Source organism: Lepidochelys olivacea (genome assembly GCF_965140295.1).
Source record: "Lepidochelys olivacea isolate rLepOli2 genome assembly, chromosome: 6".
NCBI lineage: Eukaryota > Metazoa > Chordata > Testudines > Cheloniidae > Lepidochelys > Lepidochelys olivacea.
The window spans coordinates 102,563,606-102,585,284 of record NC_140416.1 but is presented as its reverse complement, the minus strand read 5'-3'; the positions used below and the strand labels follow the sequence as shown (position 1 = coordinate 102,585,284).

The 21,679-nt window shown below is 44.5% G+C and overlaps 3 protein-coding genes across 6 annotated transcripts in view; 1 reads left to right on the top strand and 2 right to left on the bottom strand.

The window, feature by feature from the left end:
* Positions 1-15,136, bottom strand: part of PAPOLA (poly(A) polymerase alpha) — a 96,165-nt gene extending 81,029 nt beyond the window's left edge. The window contains exon 1 of one of the 3 annotated variants that reach the window (XM_084632383.1): positions 14,887-15,136. In XM_084632383.1, coding sequence (XP_084488509.1) covers positions 14,887-14,894 — 8 coding nt within the window. In that variant the 5' untranslated portion in view covers positions 14,895-15,136. The remainder of the gene's footprint in view (positions 1-14,886) is intronic. The other 2 variants (XM_084632382.1, XM_084632381.1) reach the window with 2 other exon arrangements.
* A 280-nt stretch (positions 15,137-15,416) lies between these two features.
* LOC311522849 (uncharacterized protein) lies at positions 15,417-21,459 on the top strand. 2 transcript variants are annotated; one of them, XM_084632386.1, is made up of 3 exons: positions 15,417-15,465; positions 19,785-20,391; positions 20,962-21,459. In XM_084632386.1, exons 2-3 carry the CDS (start codon positions 19,806-19,808, stop codon positions 21,039-21,041), a joined length of 666 nt encoding a protein of 221 aa, XP_084488512.1. In that variant the 5' UTR covers positions 15,417-15,465; positions 19,785-19,805; the 3' UTR covers positions 21,042-21,459. The 2 variants fall into 2 exon arrangements, with proteins under 2 accessions (XP_084488512.1, XP_084488511.1); XM_084632385.1 differs by lacking the exon at positions 15,417-15,465 and having other exon boundaries at positions 18,134-20,391.
* Positions 17,035-21,679, bottom strand: part of AK7 (adenylate kinase 7) — a 63,509-nt gene continuing 58,864 nt past the window's right edge. Inside the window, exon 18 of the mRNA XM_084632384.1 lies at positions 17,035-18,107. Coding sequence (XP_084488510.1) covers positions 18,069-18,107 — 39 coding nt within the window. The 3' untranslated portion in view covers positions 17,035-18,068. The remainder of the gene's footprint in view (positions 18,108-21,679) is intronic.

The window sequence follows — 21,679 nt, the reverse complement described above, 5'->3', positions numbered from 1 at the left end:
GAACATGCTCCGAGATGAAAGGAGGAGTACTTCACATGTCTCAGAGCTATTGTTTGAGGGTGCATTTCCTCCAGCAGGAATTCAGCTGAGAATATCTCACTGAGATGACTAGGTCACTGCTCACCTCTCTGAGCCTCTTATGCTTAAGGCTCCATGAGAGACAAAAAGGCATCCTTTAAAAAGTGGAAGTTAAATCCTAGTGAGGAAAACAGGAAAGCATAAACTCTGGCAAATGAAGTGTAAAAATATAATTAGGAAGGCCAAAAAAAATTTGAAGAACAGCTAGCCAAAGCCTCACAAAGTAATAGGGGGAAAAAAAATAAGTATATCAGAAGCAGGAAGCCTACTAAACAAATAGTGCAGCCACTGGACGATTGAGATGCTAAAGGAGCACTCAAGGACAATAAGGCCATGGCAGAGAAATTAAATGAATTCTTTGCATCGGTCTTCATGGCTAAGGATATGAGGGAAATTCCCAAACCTGAGCCTTTCTTCTCAGGTGACAAATCTGAGGAGCTGTGTCCCAGATTGAGGTGTCGTTAGAGGAGATTTTGGAACAAAATGATAAACTAAACAGTAGTCACCAGGACCAGATGGTATTCACCCAGGAGTTCTGAAGGAACTCATATGTGAAATTGCAGGACTACTAACTGTAGTTTGTAAGTATCATTTAAATCAGCTTCTGTACCAAACGACTGGAGGACAGCTAATGTGACGCCAATTTTTAAAAAGAGCTCCAGAGGTGATCCTGGCAATTATAGGCCAGTAAGCCTGACTTCAATACCAGACAAACTGGTTGAAACTACAGTAAAGAACAAAATTGTCAGACACATAGATGAACATAAAATTTGTTGGGGAAGAGTCAACATGATTTTTGTAAAGGGAAATCATGCCTCACCAATCTACTAGAATTCTTTGAGGGGGTCAAGCCTTTGACAAGATCCCTCACCAAAGACTCTAAAGCAAAGAAAGTTGTCATGGGATAAGAGGGAAGATCCTCACATGTATTGGTAACTGGTTAAAAGATAGGAAACAAAGGATAGGAATAAATGGTCAGTTTTCAGAATGGAGAGAGGTAAATAGTGGTGTCCCCCAGGGGTCTGTACTGGGACCAGTCCTATTCAACATATTCATAAATGGTCTGGGAGAAGGGGGTAAACAGTGAGGTGGCAAAATTTGCAGATGATACAAAACTACTCAAGATAGTTAAGTCGCAGACTGCAAAGAGCTACAAAAGGATCTCACAAAATTGGGTCACTAGGCAATAAAATGGCAGATGAAAGTCAGTGTTGACAAATGCAAAGTAATACACATTGGAAAACAATCCCAACTATACATATAAAATGATGTGGTTAAATTAGCTGTTACCACTCAAGAAATATCTTGGAGTCATTGTGGACAGTTCTGTAAAAAAACATCTACTCAATGTGCAGCGGCAGTCAACAAAGCGAACAGAACGCTAGGAATCATTAAGAAAGGGACAGATAAGAGAAAATATATTGCCTCTATATACATCCATGGTACACCCACATCTCAAATATTGCGTGCAGATGTGGTCACCATCTCGAAAAAGATACACTGGAATTGGAAAAGGTTCAGAAAAGGGCAACAGAAATGATTACGGGTATGGAATGGCTGCCATATGAAGAGAGATTAATAAGACTGAGACTTTTCAGCTTGGAAAAGAGACGACTAAGGGGGGATCTGATAGAGATCTATAAAATCATGACTGGTGTGGAGAAAGTAAATAAGGAAGTGTTATTTATTCCTCCTCCTAACACAAGAACTGGGCGTCACCAAATGAAATTAATAGGCAGCAGGTTTAAAACAAACAAAAGGAAGTATTTCTTCACACAATGCACAGTCAACCCGTGGAACTCCTTGCCAGAGGATGTTGTGAAGGCCAAGACTATAACAAGGTTCAAAAAAGAAGTAGGTAAGTTCATGGAGGCTATTAGCCAGGATTGACAGGGATGATGTCCCCAGCCTCCGTTTGCCAGAAGATGGGAATGGGCGACAGCAGATAGATCCACTTGATTACCTATTCTATTCATTCCCTCTAGGGCACCTGGCATTGGCGACTGTCAGAAGACAGGACACTGGGCTAGACAGACCTTTGGTCTAACCCAGTACGGCCGTTCTTATGTACATGCACCCTTGCAACACAACTCTGCCCCCTTTAAGCAATTACCCAAAATGCCAACACCACATGTACTACCACTCTATCCTCACAGATACTGCAGAAGACTTTGGAAACAGAGCACATGAGCACGGTAGGACAAAGTAACAGGAGTACTTGTGACACCTTAGAGACAAACAAATTTACTAGAGCATAAGCTTTCGTGGGCTACAGCCCACTTCATTGGATGCATAGAATGGAACATATAGTAAGAAGATATATACACACACACGTACATACACACAAGATGGAAATTGCCATACAAACTGTAAGAGGCTAATTAATTAAGATGAGCTATTATCAGCAGGAGAAAAAACTACATAACATAGGGAAATAGATTCAATGTGTGTGGCTGGGTCATTGCATATATTGAATCTATTTCCCTAAGTATCCTCACACCTTCTTGTCAACTGTCTAAATGGGCCATCTTGATTATCACTACAAAAGTTTTTTTCTCCTCCTGATAATAGCTCATCTTAATTAATTAGCCTTTTACAGTTTGTATGGCAACTTCCACCTTCCCTGTATGCGTGTATATCTTCTTACTATATGTTCCCTTCTATGCATCCGATGAAGTGGGCTGTAGCCCACGAAAGCTTATGCTCTAGTAAATTTGTCTGTCTCTAAGGTGCCAGAAGTACTCCTGTTCTTTTTGCAGATACAGACTAACACAGCTGCTACTCTAAACCTGTAGGACAAAGTCTAATCCTTCTCTTTGTTAAGCCAAACCTTCAAGTTTAGGTGAGGTGCAGCAAACAGAAGCTACCTAAACCTACCCTACAGTCAAAGAATGACTTATGTCACACAAGCCACCTCAGACTTCAGTGTTACCAACCCTTCACACCCTTTCACTGAGGATTCCTTCTGAGACATTACCCTTAACCAAGCCATGGAGACTACTGTCACATATGCTGACAACCCTGACAAAAAACAAAGACAGACACAAAAAAACACACAACATGCTTGTGCGCCCCTACTGATGCAAATTTAAAAAATTCAGTTCAGAAATGAGGCACACTTATCTCTCAAGGTATACATTCACATGCCAAGATGCTTCAACTTATCCCTCCAACAATCAATACAGCTATATCTAACACAGTGAACACAGCTGGAGTGCATGCAGATAAAGTGTTGTATTCCACAGCTTTGAATTCCAACAAACAGCACATTCTTTGAGTTTTTCTTCATATCTACTTACTGTAGATTCACAGATTTTTAAAGTGACTCCTATATTAAGCCTTGTAATTTGTGATTGACTAAGGCATCTTCCAGTAACATGTCAAATATTGATTTAACACCACCAAGTGATGGAAAAATCTAACACTTCCCTTGGTGGTTTGCAAACCTTTTATTCACCTTTACTGAACCATTCCCAGTGGCTTCTGCCAGCTCCTGGGGGAAGTAGGCAGAATTAAAGTTGCATTGCAGGTGTAGTCATGCCCTAGTTTTCAGATGTTTACATTTAGCCACACTATATTCTGGAACAGCACAAGGCCCCATTGGGCAACCTTAACTCTGCAATAACCAAGTTTGGGGGTATTTATCATATCCATTACAAGATACCAGGTTGCATTCCTGCTAAGAGCAATGTTATAAGCTCCAGGGGAAAATATCTGTCATACTTCTAGGGAAGTCTGCATGTGTCATCAGAATCAAAATGACATAGTATCAAATTAGCTTAGAGACAATCACTGGGTTGGTGTCCATATACAAGTGGCAGAGCACTGGAGAACGCTTTCTGTTTGCTAGAAGGTGATAGCTGTGGTAGAATTGAGGTGGGTAGGAGCTCTACAAGTCCAATTCATAAATTGGAGTATGCAGCATTAGAAGGACATAGCAAGAGAGATATTGCAACAGTATTTTGATTCACATTCACAAGATTATCTCTGGAACAATAAGGACGAGAAATCTGATTTAAAACATCATGTTATTCAGAATGCTATTTCCCCTAGGAAAATATTGTTCAATATTTAAAAATTTAAAAATCAATTCCTCCCTGTGGAAGGAAAAGGCCCGGGTAGAGACCGTCAAATCGTGGAAGTCAACAAATGGCTACGCAGGTGATGTCGGAGAGAAGGCTTTGGAGTCTTTGACCTTGGGATGGTGTTCCGAGAAGGAGGAGTGCTAGGCAGAGATGGGCTCCACCTAACAAAGAGAGGGAAGAGCATCTTCATAAGCAGGCTGGCTAACCTAGTGAGGAGGGCTTTAAACTAGGTTCACCGGGGGAAGGAGACCAAAGCTCTGAGGTAAGTGGGATACCGGGAGGAAGCACAAACAGGAGAGCGCAAGAGGGGAGGACTCTTGCCTCATACTGAGAAAGCGGGAGGATCAGAGAGTTATCTCAAGTGCCAATACACAAACGCAAGAAGCCTGGGAAACAAGCAGGGAGAACTGGAAGTCCTGGCACCGTCAAGGAATTATGATGTGATTGGAACAACAGAGACTTGGTGGGATAACTCACATGACTGGAGTACTGTCACCGATGGATATAAACTGTTCAGGAAGGACAGGCAGGGCAGAAAAGGTGGGGGAGTTGCATTGTATGTGAGAGAGCAGTATGACTGCTCAGAGCTCCGGTACGAAACTGCAGAAAAACCAGAGAGTCTCTGGATTAAGTTTAGAAGTGTGAGCAACAAGGGTGATGTCGTGGTGGACGTCTACTATAGACCACCAGACCAGGGGGATGAGGTGGACAAGGCTTTCTTCCATGAACTAATGGAATTTACTAGATCGCAGGCCCTGGTTCTCATAGGAGACTTCAATATCTGCTGGGAGAGCAATACAGCGGTGCACAGACAATCCAAGAAGTTTTTGGAAAATGTAGGGGACAATTTCCTGGTGCAAGTGCTGGAGGAACCAACTGGGGCAGAGCTCTTCTTGACCTGCTGCTCACAAACCGGGAAGAATTAGTAGGGGAAGTAAAAGTGGATGGGAACCTGGGAGGCAGTGACCATGAAATGGTCGAGTTCAGGATCCTGATACAAGGAAGAAGGAGAGCAGCAGAATATGGACCCTGGACTTCAGAAAAGCAGACTTTGACTCCCTCAGGGAGCTGATGGTCAGGATCCCCTGGGAGAACAACATGAGGGGGAAAGGAGTCCAGGAGAACTGGCTGTATTTTAAAGAATCCTTATTGAGGTTACAGGGACAAACCATCCCGATGTGTAGAAAGAACAGTAAATATGGCAGGCGACCAGCTTGGCTTAACAGTGAAATCCTTGCTGAGCTTAAAACACAAAAAAGAAGCTTACAAGAAGTGGAAGATTGGACAAATGACCAGGGAAGAGTATAAAAATATTGCTCGGGCATGCAGGAGTGAAATCAGGAAGGCCAAATCACACTTGGAGTTGCAGCTAGCAAAAGATGTTAAGAGTAACAAGAAGGATTTCTTCAGGTATGTTTGCAACAAGAAGAAAGTCAAGGAAAGTGTGGGCCCCTTACTGAATGAGGGAGGCAACCTAGTGACAGAGGATGTGGAAAAAGCGAATGTACTCAATGCTTTTTTGCCTCTGTCTTCACGAACAAGGTCAGGTCCCAGACTACTGCACTGGGCAGCACAGCATGGGGAGGAGGTGATCAGCCCACTGTGGAGAAAGAAGTGGTTCCAGACTATTTAGAAAAGCTGGACGAGCACAAGTCTATGGGGCTGGATGCACTGCATCCGAGAGTGTTAAAGGAGTTGGCGGATGTGATTGCAGAGCCATTGGCCATTTTCTTTGAAAACTCATGGCGATCGGGGGAGGTGCTGGATGACTGGAAAAAGGCAAATGTAGTGCCCATCTCTAAAAAAAGGGAAGGAGGAGGATCCGGGGAACTACAAGCCAGTCATCCTCACCTCAGTCCCTGAAAAAATCATGGAGCAGATCCTCAAGGAATCAATTCTGAAGCACTTGGAGGAGAGGAAAGTGATCTGGAACAGTCAGCATGGATTCACCAAGGGCAAGTCATGCCTGACTAATCTAATTGCCTTCTATGACGAGATAACTGGCTCTGTGCATGAGGGGAAAGCACTAGATACGTTATTCCTTGACTTTAGCAAAGCTTTTGATATGGTCTTCCACAGTATTCTTTCCAGCAAGTTAAAGAAGTATGGGCTAGATGAATGGACTATAAGGTGGATAGAAAGCTGGCTAGATTGTCAGGCTCAATGGGTAGTGATCAACGGCTCCATGTCTAGTCGGCAGCCAGTATCAAGTGGAGTGCCCCAAGGCTCGGTCCCGGGGCCGGTTTTGTTCAATATCTTCATTAATGATCTGCAGGATGGCGTGGACTGCACCCTCAGCAGGTTTGGGCCAAAAGAAATGTGATGAGCTTCAACAAGGACAAGTGCAGAGTCCTGTACTTAGGACGTAAGAATCCCATGCACTGCTACAAATTAGGAACCAAATGGCTCAGCAGCAGTTCTGCAGAAAAGGACCTAGGGATTACAGTGGACGAGAAGCTGGATATGAGTCAACAGTGTGCCCTTGTTGCCAAGAAGGCCAATGGCATTTTAGGGCTGTATAAGTAGGGGCACGGCCTGCAGATCGAGGGACGTGATCACTCCCCTCTATTTGACATTGGTGAGGCCTCATCTGGAGTACTATGTCCAGTTTTGGGCCCCACACTACAAGAAGGATATGAAAAAATTGGAAAGCGTCCAGTGGAGGGCAACAAAAATGATTAGGGGACTGGAACACATGACTTATGAGGAGAGGCTGAGGGAACTGGGATTGTTTAGTCTGCAGAAGAGAAGAATGAGGGGGGATTTGATAGCTGCTTTCAACTACCTGAAAGGGGGTTCCAAAGAGGATGGATCTAGACTGTTCTCAATGGTAGCAGATGACAGAACGAGGAGTAATGGTCTCAAGTTGCAGTGGGGGAGGTTTAGATTGGATATTAGGAAAAACTTTTTCACTAGGAGGGTGGTGAAACACTGGAATGCGTTACTAGGGAGGTGGTGGAATCTCCTTCCTTTGAGGTTTTTAAGGTCAGGCTTCAGAAAGCCCTGGCTAGGATGATTTAGTTGGGCATTGGTCCTGCTTTGAGCAGGGGGTTGGACTAGATGACCTCCTGAGGTCCCTTCCAACCATGATATCCTATGATTCTATGTTTGTAAGTAGCATTTCATAATATTTTTTTAAATTGTGGAAACATCTAATGCTCTTCAGTTTTATAGAAGCGCTCAACAAAATTTAAGTTAAATGCATTCCTTTAAACAGCTTTCACCTTCCACCCCAGAGTGTCACAAAAGTAATGGATTGACAGCTATATATCCCTTAAATACATCATACAAGTGTTTGTGGGGCTTCATTAAATGCTTATGAGGCTGGATCATCAAATCAGAAGGGCTATATAACTTTCAGGTAATAGTATTGCAAACAGAATCCCAGTTTGTACCTTAGAATCATAGAATATCAGGGTTGGAAGGGACCTCAGGAGGTCATCTAGTCCAACCCCCTGCTCAAAAGCAGGACCCATACCCAATTAAATCATCCCAGCCAGGGCTTTGTCAAGCCTGACCTTAAAAACTTCTAAGGAAGGAGATACCAACACCTCCCTAGGTAACACATTCCAGTGCTTCACCACCCTCCTCGTGAAAAAGTTTTTCCTAATATCCAACCTAAACCTCCCCCACTACAACTTGAGACCATTACTCCTTGTTCTGTCACCAGCTACCACTGAGAACAGTCTAGATCCATCCTCTTTGGAACCGCCTTTTAGGTAGTTGAAAGCAGCTATCAAATCCCCCCTCATTCTTCTCTTCCGCAGACTAAACAATCCCAGTTCCCCCAGCCTCTCCTCATAAGTCATGTGTTCCAGTCCCCTAATCATTTTTGTTGCCCTCCACTGGACGCTTTCCAATTTTTCCACATCCTTCTTGTAGCGTGGGGCCCAAAACTGGATACAGTACTCCAGATGAGGCCTCACCAATGTCAAATAGAGGGGAACGATCACGTCCCTTGATCTACAGGCAATGCCCCTACTTTTACAGCCCCAAAATGCCATTGGCCTTCTTGGCAACAAGGGCACACTGTTGACTCATATCCAGCTTCTCGTCCACTGTAACCCCTAGATCCTTTTCTGCAGAATTGCTGCCTAGCCATTCGGTCCCTAGTCTGTAGCGGTGCATGGGATTCTTACGTCCTAAGTGCAGGACTCTATACTTGTCCTTGTTGAACCTCATCACATTTCTTTTGGCCCAATCCTCTAATTTGTCTTGGTATTTGAGAATGCCTTAACCATAAAAATAAAAATGGGTCAGACTGCTATCACTACAAAAGGTGTCGTTGTCCCCCCGCTCTCCTGCTGGTAATAGCTCACCTTAAGTGATCACTCTGGTTACAGTGTGTATGGTAACACCCATTATTTCATGTTCTCTATGTATATAAATCTCCCCACTGTAATTTCCACTGAATTCATCTGATGAAGTGAGCTGTAGCTCACGAAAGCTTATGCTCAAATAAATTGGTTAGTCTCTAAGGTGCCACAAGTCCTCCTTTTCTTTTTGCGAATACAGACTAACACGGCTGCTACTCTGAAACCTGTCATTATGCAAGGCACTGAATTGAGCCGTATGGAGCGGAAATCTATCAACTTCATGAAAAAAACTCATACAGATACAGACAGACATCACCTTCCTTTCCAAATGCAAACAGAGGGACACATCATACCAAAAGGACTGAAGGTAAAAAATCCATTACAATCTACATACCACACAGACTATCCTGACAGCTTGTGCCACACTCTCTCAAAGAAATTGCGGAACCACCTGATCAACATCCTCTACAGCAAACAGGGAAAGATTAAGAACGAGCTCTCAAAACTGGATACTCTCATAAAAAACCAACCTTCCACACAAACTTCCCCGTGGCTGGCCTTTACAAAAACACACACTTTGCTTCTCTACAAAAGAAAAAGGACACTAAACTATCTAAACTACTACATGCCACAGGGGGCCACAACAGTGGTTCCCTTAACCCACCCAGCAACTTTGTTAATCCATCCAACTATACTCTTAGCCCAGCAGAAGAATCTGTCCTATCTCGGGGCCTCTCCTTCTGTCCCTCCACCCCCACGAACATGACACACTTCTGTGGTGACCTAGAATCCTATTTTTGACGTCTCCGACTCAAGGAATATTTCCAACACACCTCTGAACAACATACTAACCCACAGAGACCTTCCTACCAAGACTACAGAAAAAAGGATTCTGGGTGGACTCCTCCTGAAGGTCGAAATAACAGACTGGACTTCTACATAGAGTCCTTCCGCTGACGTGCACGGGCTGAAATTGTGGAAAAGCAGCATCACTTGCCCCATAACCTCAGCCGTGCAGAACACAATGCCATCCACAGCCTCAGAAACAACTCTGACATCATAATCAAAAAGGCTGACAAAGGAGGTGCTGTCGTCATCATAAATAGGTCGGAATATGAACAAGAGGCTGCTAGGTAGCTCTCCAACACCAATATTCTACAAGCCATTACCCTCTCATCCCACTGAGGGTTACCAAAAGAAACTACACCATTTGCTCAAGAAACTCCCTGAAAAAGCACAAGAACAAATCCACACAGACACACCCCTGGAATCCCAACCTGGGGTATTCTATCTGCTACCCAAGATCCATAAATCTGGAAATCCTGGACGCCCCATCATCTCAGGCACTGGCACCCTGACAGCAGGATTGCCTGGCTATGTAGACTCCCTCCTCAGGCCCTATGCTACCAGCACTCCCAGCTATCTTCGAGACACCACTGACTTCCTGAGGAAACTACACTCCATCGGTGATCTTCTTGAAAACACCATCCTGGCCACTAGGATGCAGAAGCCCTCTACACCAACATTCCACACAAAGATGGACTACAAGCCACCAGGAACAGTATCCCCGATAATGTCACGGCAAACCTGGTGGCTGAACTTTGTGACTTTGTCCTCACCCATAACTATTACACATTTGGGGACAATGTATACCTTCAAATCAGCGGCACTGCTTTGTGTACCCGCATGGCCCCACAGCATCCCAACATTTTTATGGCTGACTTAGAACAACGTTTCCTCAGCTCTCGTCCCCTAATGTCCCTATTCTACTTGCGCTACATTGATGACATCTTCATCATCTGGACCCATGGAAAAGAAGCCTTTGAAGAATTCCACCATGATTTCAACAATTTCCATCCCCCCCATCAACTTCAGCCTGGATCAGTCCACACAAGAGATCCATTTCCTCGACGCTACGGTGCTAATAAGCGATGGTCACATAAATACCACCCTATACCGGAAACCTACTGCCCGCTATTCCTACCTACATGCCTCCAGCTTTCATCCAGACCACACCACATGATCTATCGTCTACAGCCAAGCTCTACGATACAACTGCTCCAACCCCTCAAACAGAGACAAACACCTACAAGATCTCTATCAAGCATTCTTACAACTACAATACCCACCTGCGGAAGTGAAGAAACAGATTGACAGAGCCAGAAGAGTACCCAGAAGTCACCTACTACAGGACAGGTCCAATAAAGAAAATAATGCCAGTAGCCAATACCTTCAGCCCCCAACTAAAGCCTCTCCAACGCATCATCAAGGATCTACAACCTATCCTGAAGGACGATCCCTCACTCTCACAGATCTTGGGAGGCAGGCCAGTCCTCGCTTACAGACAGCCCCCCAACCTGAAGCAAATACTCACCAGCAACCACACAACAGAACCACTAACCCAGGAACCTATCCTTGCAATGAAGCCCGTTGCCAACTGTGTCCACATATCTATTCAGGGGACACCATCATAGGGCCTAATCACATCAGCCACGCTATCAGAGGCTCGTTCACCTGCACATCTACAATGTGATATATGCCATCATGTGCCAGCAATGCCCCTCTGCCATGTACATTGGACAAACTGGACAGTCTCTACATAAAAGAATAAATGGACACAAATCAGATGTCAAGAATTAGAACATACAAAAACGAGCTGGAGAACACGTCAATCTCTCTGGTCACTCGATCTCAGACCTGAAGGTCACAATATTAAAACAAAAAGACTTCAAAAACAGACTCCAATGAGAGACTGCTGAATTGGAATTAATTTGCAAACTGGACACCATTAACTTAGGCTAGAATAAAGACTGGGAGTGGATGGGTCATTACACAAAGTAAAACTATTTCCCCATGTTTATCCCCTGCCCGCAACATTCCTCAGACGTTCTTGTCAACTGCTGGAAATGGCCCACCTTGATTATCACTAGGAAAAGTCCTTCCCCCCGGTTCTTAATAGCTCACCTTAAGTGATCACTCTGGTTACAGTGTGTATGGTAACACCCATTATTTCATGTTCTCTATGTATATTAATCTCCCCACTGTATATTCCACTGAATGCATCCGATGAAGTGAGCTGTAGCTCACAAAAGCTTATGCTCAAATAAATTTGTTAGTCTCTAAGGTGCCACAAGTACTCCTATTCTTTATACTGAGTTTTTGTTCACTGAATTTTGGTTTTTTAGGATTACACACTTTTGTATGCTCTCAATCTAAAGAGGGATAACTCTTGGGGCATGGGAAATCTGGTTGTACAGGGTTTCCTGGAATGGAAGCAAAATCCTTATTGGGGTCTCCAGGCACTATCATGCAAAACTAAAAAGATCTACAAGAAGTTCATAGAGAAGTTAGGGTGACTCTAGCTACACACGTTCTGAAAGTGGACTGCATAGCAGTGATAGAGCTAGTGGTACGTGTGTGTGTGTGAGAAAATGCTTACTTGCATTTAACATTAGTAGATTATTTTCCACTTGGCATAAAGATTAATGCCTATTTGCATCCAACAGGAGGAAAGCATAAGTATCAAGGGAAAAGTAATATGCTAAGTTTTCAAAATAGTGAGACATTTTAACTAATGCCTCTACTGACCTAAAATAAGTCAGACGTACCATTTCATAAATTCAGAGATTAATTAACATTATGGATTACTTTTATTGTACCAGTTTGTTTGGAGTCATGGCTGTCTAATGAATTTTTAAATTCCCAGTAATTCCGCAGTCATACAAAGTACTACTACAGAGATTTTTTAATAAATAAAACTTGTCAGTCTTTTCTAAGTAGACAGAGTAACAAGTTCACTGAAGTATCAGAGAGGTAGCCGTGTTAGTCTGGATCTCTAAAAGTGGCAAAGAGTCCCGTGGCACCTTATAGACTAACAGACGTATTGGAGCATAAGCTTTCGTGGGTGAATACCCACTTTGTTGGATGCATCCAACGAAGTGGGTATTCACCCACAAAAGCTTATGCTCCAATACATCAGTTAGAGTCCTGTGGCACCTTATAGACTAAGTTCATTTAAGAGATCAAAAGTGCAAGTTTTTAAGATTAAAATTATGATTTGTAAAATTACTAACACTTCCAAAACAAACTATAAAATAATATATTACAGAAGTCCAACTGTACCAAGCAACAAATTAAATTCCTTCATTTTCTATTGCAAAAAAGTTCTCTCAGGATGGAAATCTGTATGACAAATTCAATCCGGAAAAGACTTTACAATTTTAGAGTTAAACCCTATAAATCAAGAAAAGCGTAGTAATAAACTAATAATGTACATAATCTCAAACTTGTACTATATGTGAAAGTTTGGGACTCACCTACTCCCAGGCTTATATGTGCAATGGTTCAACTTTAGAATGGATCCACAAATGGAAGCGTACGTACAAAAAGAATTACTTACCTTAATTTTATTTTCTCGAGACATAAAACCCACTATGGAATTATCTACTGGATATGAGAACCACTTTTTTTGTGGTCTTTTTATAAAAGCCTTGCAAAAAAATCCTATATTGTACACCCCCAACCAAATATAGTCAGCCACTCTTACCATAACGATAGTAATGAAAAAACCTGAGTATTAGTTAAAAAAATGTATATTCACGCCAACCAAATAGTAAAAGATAGCCTTGATGTGTTCCGTTACCTCACTGAAACCCTCTTTGTTTATTCACGCTGTATACTGTTAAATCCAAGATGACTTTGAGCTCTGTGGGGCATGGACTGTCTGTGTGTTATGTTTCAGAGTAGCAGCTGTGTTAGTCTGTATCCATAAAAAGAAAAGGCGTACTTGTGGCACCTTAGAGACTAACAAATTTATTAGAGCATAAGCTTTCGTGAGCTACAGCTCATTTCATCAGATGCATACAGTGGAAAATATAGTGGGGAGATTTTATATACACAGAGAACATGAAACAATGGGGGTTAATACAGACTCTAACAAGAGTGATCAGGAAAGGTGAGCTATTACCAGCAGGGGTGGGGTGTTTTGAGTGATAATCAAGGTGGGCCATTTCCAGCAGTTTCCAAGAACAGTAGGACGGGAAATAAACAAGGGGAAATAGTTTTACTTTGTGTAATGATACATCCATTCCCAGTCTTTATTCAAGTCTAAGTTAATTGTATCCAGTTTGTGTGTTATGTTGTGTTTGTACATTGTGCACAAAGGGGTTCTGGTCTATGCCTGGGGCTCCTAGGTGCTACCATAATACAAGTAAATAATAAAACTAACATTTGTATAGTGCTTAGTACAGTGGGGTCTCCTGACTGGGGTCTTTAGATATTACTGCAATCAAACTAACGTCGCAGGAATACAATATTGCTCTTTTAAAAAACATTCTTGGGATTTAAAAAGACAGCGCATGTAGTTCCTTATTTAAGTTTGAATCATGTGTCTTTCCTTATTACTATCAAAAAAATCGTTCGTAAACCAACATGTCTGATCTTTCAAAAATATTTAATTACCCGCCCATATCCAGGTGTCCACTAAATTTAGACAACAGTAATGGGCCCATGCCAAACAAGAGCCTTCAAATTGCTAAAAGGAAACAAAGGAATTGCAAAACTTCATCTGTTTCTTAGGCTGCATGATGGGGCAGTGTTTCTTAAAAACCTGCTGCAAAGGAAGAGATACCCAGAGCACCAGTCCTAGCTCTTCCAAAGAACTGTAGCCAAGAGATGCATAAACCCCACTGTTTTTCAGAGCTGGAATGGTGGTGGGAAGCAGAGAGAGAAGAGTACGAGGGACTACTAACTACTGGCTCCCACAGGGCAGGGGGCGCTAACGTCATAGGTTTACAGAGTAACCTGAACAGAACTGCTTCTTTCCAGCCTAGTAGAGAGATTGGAGAAACATTTGCAGGACAACAGCTTAGTCCGACGGAATCACAGGTTAGAAATAGAGGTAGAAGAGCAGCCCTTCCGCGTGCATCGCTTCTATGGAAGAGGCTGCCTGAAGGCCGCGCTCAACTCCTCATTGTGTGTGGGGGAGGGAGGCAGGCGTGCGGCCCCCACCGCGCGGTTGCCTGAGCACGGAGGCGGCGCGGCCCCTCACAGTGAAAAGGAGGCCGGCTACAGGGAGTCCTGGCAGAACGAAGTATGGGCTCTTCTAGAGTCTGGTAGGGGGCCGGTGCTACATGACTCCTTCATCCCTCCCATCCTATCATAGGGGGCCTCAGAAAGACCGGGGCCAAGGGGAGCGAAGCCCGGGAAGCTGCAAATCCGCGGCCCCTCACGCTGCGGCACCGGAAGAGTCTGGAGACCTGGGGAGGGGGAAAGCGTGAAGTCCCGCTGCGCAGGGGAAGGGCTTGGGGGAGCGAGCCGGCGAGGGGAGCCCGGCCCCACGCTGGGGAAGAAGGCTCGGGGGAAACAAGGCTCAAGACTTCGAGACACCCTGCCGGGTTCCAACTTACAACGGCATCGTCTCTCCGGCTCCCCCGCTGCCGCCGCCGCCTCTTCTTCGTCCCCCTCCTCCTCCCCCGCTGCCGCCTCCGGACCGGTCACTCGTTCCGCCGGGAAGCGGAAGCCGTGAGCATGATATGGGCCGGAGTCGGGCCCTAGAGGGAGGAGGGAGCTGTTCGCTGGGCCTAGCCGCTGCCGCCGCTTCTCCTTCCTCTTCCCCTCCGGCCTCCTCCTAACATGGCGCCCGGGCGCTACCACAGCAACGTTCTAGAACGGGGGCCTACGCAACGACGCGCTCCCCTCGTACGCACGACACGCAGAGCCTCCGGCGCATGCCCACTGGACCCACAGCTAGCCCACAACACGGGATTTGTAGTTCTAGGCAGGGAGAGGAGAGCAGCGATGGGTTTTGAAAACAAAGTTCTAACGGCCGCCAGAAAGGGGAAGCGCACGCGCAGGAGAGTCGGCCAACGAGGCTTGGTGGGCGAGTCCTGAGGGGGGGGGGGGGGGAGGAGCTCCCGGTGAGCCTGTCGTTCCGTTCCCTTTGAGGACGGTGTCCCCGCGAGGCAGGGAAGTGTTGCGGAGCGGTGGTAGGTGACCTCTCCCCTGGGCGGAGGGCGCTGTGCCGGCCTCCCCGGGTGACAGTAGCCGGGCTCTCGGCAGGCTGCGAACGGACAGCCGCGCCCTGAGCACTAGTGTAGGAGCGCGCTCGGCGCGGAGGGAACAGCCTTCCGGACAGCGCGTTGTAGGCGAGCTGACAGTGAGGTCCCTGGCCCCGGGGATGGGCAGAACTGCGGCTAGCTCTGGGATATAAAGGGGCAGCCTGTGCCGAGCGCTCCTCCTGCGGCGTGTCGGGGTTTGCAAATCAGACCGCCTTCCCGTTTCGTAGCATCCGAGACTCCTGTCCCCGCTGGGGAGTGAGTAGGTCTGACGGGACACGTTTTACACATAGTCGGAGTCGCAGCCGTGTTAGTCTGTATTCGCAAAAAGAAAAGGAGGACTTGTGGCACCTTAGAGACTAACCAATTTATTTGAGCATAAGCTTTCGTGAGCATCCGATGAAGTGAGCTGTAGCTCACGAAAGCTCATGCTCAAATAAATTGGTTAGTCTCTAAGGTGCCACAAGTCCTCCTTTTCGTTTTACACAGAGAGAGAGAGGCAAACAAGGCAAAGCCACGCACACAGAGAGGGAGTCATTGTCTGATTCAAAACTAGGACTCCAGCCATCCATCCTGCTTCTCATGCTGGTGCTCAGACTACTCGGTTTCTCTTTTTATGCACTCCATACAGATCAAAGTTTTTATGGTCATGCCCTATGGAAGGTCCACCAAGCATATGTTGCATGGAACTCCGTTTTTGTACCTTGGAAAGTTGAAGGATTGAGTTCTCTCATTTTTAAAAAAAATTCCCTCCTAGATTTCTAACGTTTCAGCAGCAGTCACGTTAAGACGGTTTAAGAGAATTTAATGGTGTGGTATGAAACTTTGTTTTATTCACATAAACAAATCCTAATAAATATGGACTGCATAAGGAAGAAAGAAAACTCAGTTTATTGTCGCAAAGAACTATTAGTCTCTTTAGGGATTTATGCAGTAGAGTTTCTGCTGGGAAGAAGATAGTCTCAGTAAAGTCCAAACCAAAATTCACTTTTGATCAAGTTTTCTATCAAACACAGGTCTCTCACACTATAAGATTGTCTGAACGCTTCTAAAGACTTATTAAATATTTAAAAATACTTTAAAAATTGTCTCCAAATGAATCCCAGGTGAATGATAATTGGATTGGCTGTCAATGGGATTTTTAGATCCACAAAACATCTGTCTGTTTAGAATACAAGCATTGTTCCTGGCTCTGTCACTGACTTGGCACGTGACCTTGTGCAAGTTATGTTAGCATGCAGAAAAAGAGTTTTGTGTGTTTGAATGGGAACACAGTGAGAATTAATAGATAAAAGTCCTATATTAAAAATAAAATATTTTGCATTTATTATATGTAGTATTAATAGTTCATTATCCTTTTTAGAAATGTTAGATGTTTTTGTTTCTCTTTTCCTTTTCAAACAGCCCCCATAGGCATGCTTTCTGTTTAGGGATGGTATGGTGTTACATTTTCTATAATAAAAAATATTTGAAGACGAATACTATCAAAACCTCATCAGCTCAAGACAGATGGTTTATTTGGCCTTTTTGACAATATACATTAGGTCAATACAAAATCAAAATAACCAAATGAAAGCCTTCCAACTATTGTTGAGAAACTAACTGTGACCAACCCAGGAACTCTTTAGATTTTCCTTCAAGAAGTGCTTCTATGGGAATCTTAAAACAATTTAATAATGGTACAGAAATATTGAATATCCTTTGACTATTAAACCTAATATTGATAATACCAAAACAACACAGAAAATTAATGGCAGATCCATATTGGGTCACCAGGCATTTACCCAGTCACTTTAGTGGATTGGTATCCTTCCACATCTGGTACAAATGGCAACACTTTGTGTGCTCCACTGTCTGTTCTTGTGTAACAGGCAGAGGGTGTGAAGCCCAGGTCAGAATTACCACTTGCTTACTATGCCTCATGTAGGGTGCTCAAAACCCCTGGACTGAAAGCCTTTCTAGTGCCTTAACAGTCTCCTAATAAGCAGAGGAGAGGAAGCAGCTTTACACTTGGAGAGTAGTAGAAAGATAGTCCTTGATGCTCCTGTTTCCTTCCCTTTATCAGTAGCAGCAGCTGCCCCCTTTTCAAAGACTGGGGGAAAGAATCCCATAGCCTTGCTTCTTTCTTCCATTTTGCTAGAGAACCAGAAAAGAATTTGCTGGTGGTGCTAGTCATGTCAACTGCACTAGAGAATGGGAGGCAAGGAACATACTCCCAACAGTGCTGCCCTTCCATGGTGATGGAGTGGATTCTTTTGGACCACCATTTCAAATAGGTATATGCACAAATATTCTGATGTATATGTGCATAATTTAAGGTGTGGTCATAAACAGAGTATTTAGTGGAGTGCAAAGCTATCTACTGTACTATGAGCAGTAAAAGTAATATGTCAGAAATAAAAGTGAAAATTACACAAAGAAATATAAAGAAAATAGTTTCAATGTAATCAATTTTTTTGTAAAATACATTAGAAATGTTCTGCCTTTTCATTAGTGTGATGATGTGCTGGGGTTTTACATCTGTCAGTAGTCTTTCATTCCATTTCAGGATTGTTCTTGAAGAGATATTCTGCCTATAGACAAAAAAGATTGACAAAAAGTAAAGGTAACAGTTTTACAGACTCTAAGTGTTCAATTTTAAACTTCCCCAAATTAACAGAAGTTTAGAGGATGACACCACTTTAAACAAAATCCAAGCTCCAAGATGGTAAAGCTGTAAGCCCTGATAGATATGCCATCAATTTCTATGACATTTTTTAATACTATCACCCCTCTTTACACAAAGTGTACAATTACTTCAAGCAAACAAAGATTGTATCACCTACTACTGAGGCCACATTGTCCTTCCCCATAAAGATGAAAATCCAGGAATGTGTACATCTTCTCATTTTTTTCCTTAATGTAGATCATAATTCTTATTCTTAATAGACTGAGAGCCCTCCCTTCTCCCTATAGATGGATATCATTCTGATTCTGTACATCATTGGGCAGAGAGCAACAATGTAAGGACATTATATACTGCCCACAGTAGCACAAAACGGATGCATTCATTCTAAGCCTTGACTAAGCCCTGGTCTACACTGCAAATTTATGTTGGTATAACTACGTCACTTAGGGGCGTAGAAAATTCACACCCCTGAGTGATGCAGTTATACTGACCAAACTCCCAGTATAGACAGTGCTATGTTGATAGGAGGGCTTCTCCCATCAATATAGCTTCACTAAGGCATAGAGTAGCTACACAAGCGAACTTACTGTGGTGCAGCTGTACTAGTGCAAGCTCTATAGTGTAGACATAGCCTAAGTGTTACAAGGGCGCAGCTGCAGCGCTCTTAAATGTAGATGAGCCCTTAGAGGAAGCATCCGTTAATATTTCCCCTTTCCTCCATGCAAATATTTTTTATATATGGTTTAGTGGAAAATTAGGTAAGATCACCAGGATGGCAGTAATTCTGCTCATCTTTTATGGCTCACTTGGGAGCTTGGCTGTGTGTTTGTGCAGGGTATTAAGGAGGCATAAGGCCCCTCCTTATTTCCCTGTTTGAGCAACCTGCTTTGGAGATCCTGTGTGGTGGGTAGGGAGTAGAAGCCCAACCTCCCATCCCAGTATACCAGCCAGTACAGCTCAGCTGATACAGAGGGTGAGCCAGGACCAAATTGTGAGAATCCCTCCCATACTCCTGGGCAGTGCAGCTACATGCCATCCCTTATTGGGTTGTTTCTAAGGTGCCAATCCAGTCCAAAAAGATTAGGTTTCTGTATGTTCTACTTTCATAACAACTCTTGGTCTCCTGAACAGTAGCAATTTGAGTTTGGGCCTCCTTCAGCTGCTGCTTAAGATAACTGGAATTTGCCACTGATGTCAGTTGGAAGAGAACTGGGCTCTTTCTTTGATTTCATAAGCCTTTGCTATCTAAGCCGTGGTCTACACTAGGACTTTAGGTCGAATTTAGCAGCGTTAAATCGATGTAAACCTGCACCGTCCACACGATGAAGCCCTTTAGTTCGACTTAAAGGGGTCTTAAAATCGATTTCCGTACTCCACCCCAACAAGTGGATTAGCGCTTAAATCGGCCTTGCCGGGTCGAATTTGGGGTACTGTGGACACAATTCGACGGTATTGGCATCCGGGAGCTATCCCAGAGTGCTCCATTATGACCGCTCTGGACAGCACTCTCAACTCAGATGCACTGGCCAGGTAGACAGGAAAAGAACTGCGAACTTTTGAATCTCATTTCCTGTTTGGCCAGCCTGGCAAGCTGAAGGTGACCATGCAGAGCTCATCAGCAGAGGTGACTATGATGGAGTCCCAGAATCGCAAAAGAGCTCCAGCATGGACTGAACGGGAGGTATGGGATCTGATCGCTGTATGGGGAGAGGAATCCGTGCTATCAGAACTCCGTTCCAGTTTTCGAAATGCCAAAACCTTTGTCAAAATCTCCCAGGGCATGAAGGACAGAGGCCATAACAGGGATCCGAAGCAGTGCTGCGTGAAACTTAAGGAGCTGAAGCAAGCCTACCAGAAAACCAGAGGGGCGAACGGCCGCTCCGGGTCAGAGCCCCAAACATGCCGCTTCTATGATGAGCTGCATGCCATTTTAGGGGGTTCAGCCACCACTACCCCAGCCGTGTTGTTTGACTCCTTCAATGGAGATGGAGGCAACACGGAAGCAGGTTTTGGGGACGAAGAAGATGATGATGAGGAGGAGGAGGTTGTAGATAGCTCACAGCAAGCAAGCGAAGAAACCGGTTTTCCCGACAGCCAGGATCTGTTTCTCACCCTGGACCTGGAGCCAGTACCCCCCGAACCCACCCAAAGCTGCCTCCTGGACCCGGCAGGCAGAGAAGGGACCTCCGGTGAGTGTACCTCTTAAAATACTATACATGGTTTAAAAGCAAGCATGTGAAAGGATTAATTTGCCCTGGCATTCACGGCTCTCCTGGATGTACTCCCAAAGCCTTTGCAAAGCCTTATTGCGTCCTTCATGGTAGGACACTTTACCACTCCAGGCCAGTAACATGTACTCGGGAATCATTGTAGAACAAAGCATTGCAGTGTATGTTTGCTGGCGTTCAAACAACATCCGTTCTTTATCTCTCTGTGTTATCCTCAGGAGAGTGAGATATCATTCATGGTCTCCTGGTTGAAATAGGATGCTTTTCTTCAGGGGACATTCAGAGGAGCCCGTTGCTGCTGAGCTGTTTGCCTGTGGCTGAACAGAAATGTTCCCTGCTGTTAGCCACTGGGAGGGGGGAGGGTTGAGGGGGTAGCCACGCGGTGGGGGGAGGCAAAATGCGATCTTGTAATGAAAGCACATGTGCTATGTATGTAATGTTAACACCAAGGTTTACCCTGAAAGACTGTAGCCACTGTTTTATAAAATGTGTCTTTTTAAATACCGCTGTCCCTTTTTTTTTCTCCACCAGCTGCATGTGTTTCAATGATCACAGGATCTTCTCCTTCCCAGAGGCTAGTGAAGATTAGAAAGAAAAAAAAAACGCACTAGTGATGAAATGTTCTCTGAGCTCATGCTGTCCTCCCACACTGACAGAGCACAGACGAATGTGTGGAGGCAAATAATGTCAGAGTGCAGGAAAGCACAAAATGACCGGGAGGAGAGGTGGCGGGCTGAAGAGAGTAAGTGGCGGGCTGAAGACAGGGCTGAAGCTCAAATGTGGCGGCAGCGTGATGAGAGGAGGCAGGATTCAATGCTGAGGCTGCTAGAGGACCAAACCAGTATGCTCCAGTGTATGGTTGAGCTGCAGCAAAGGCAGCTGGAGCACAGACTGCCACTACAGCCCCTGTGTAACCAACCGCCCTCCTCCCCAAGCTCCATAGCCTCCACACCCAGACGCCCAAGCACGCGGTGCGGGGGCCACCGGCCAACCAGCCACTCCGCCACAGAGGATTGCCCAAAAAAAAAAAGGCTGGCATTCAATAAATTTTAAAGTTGTAAACTTTTAAAGTGCTGTGTGGCATTTTCCTTCCCTCCTCCACCACCCCTCCTGGGCTACCTTGGTAGTCATCCCCCTATTTGTGTGATGAATGAATAAAGAATGCATGAATGTGAAGCAACAATGACTTTATTGCCTCTGCAAGCAATGATTAAAGGGAGGAGAGGAGGGTGGTTAGCTTGCAGGGAAG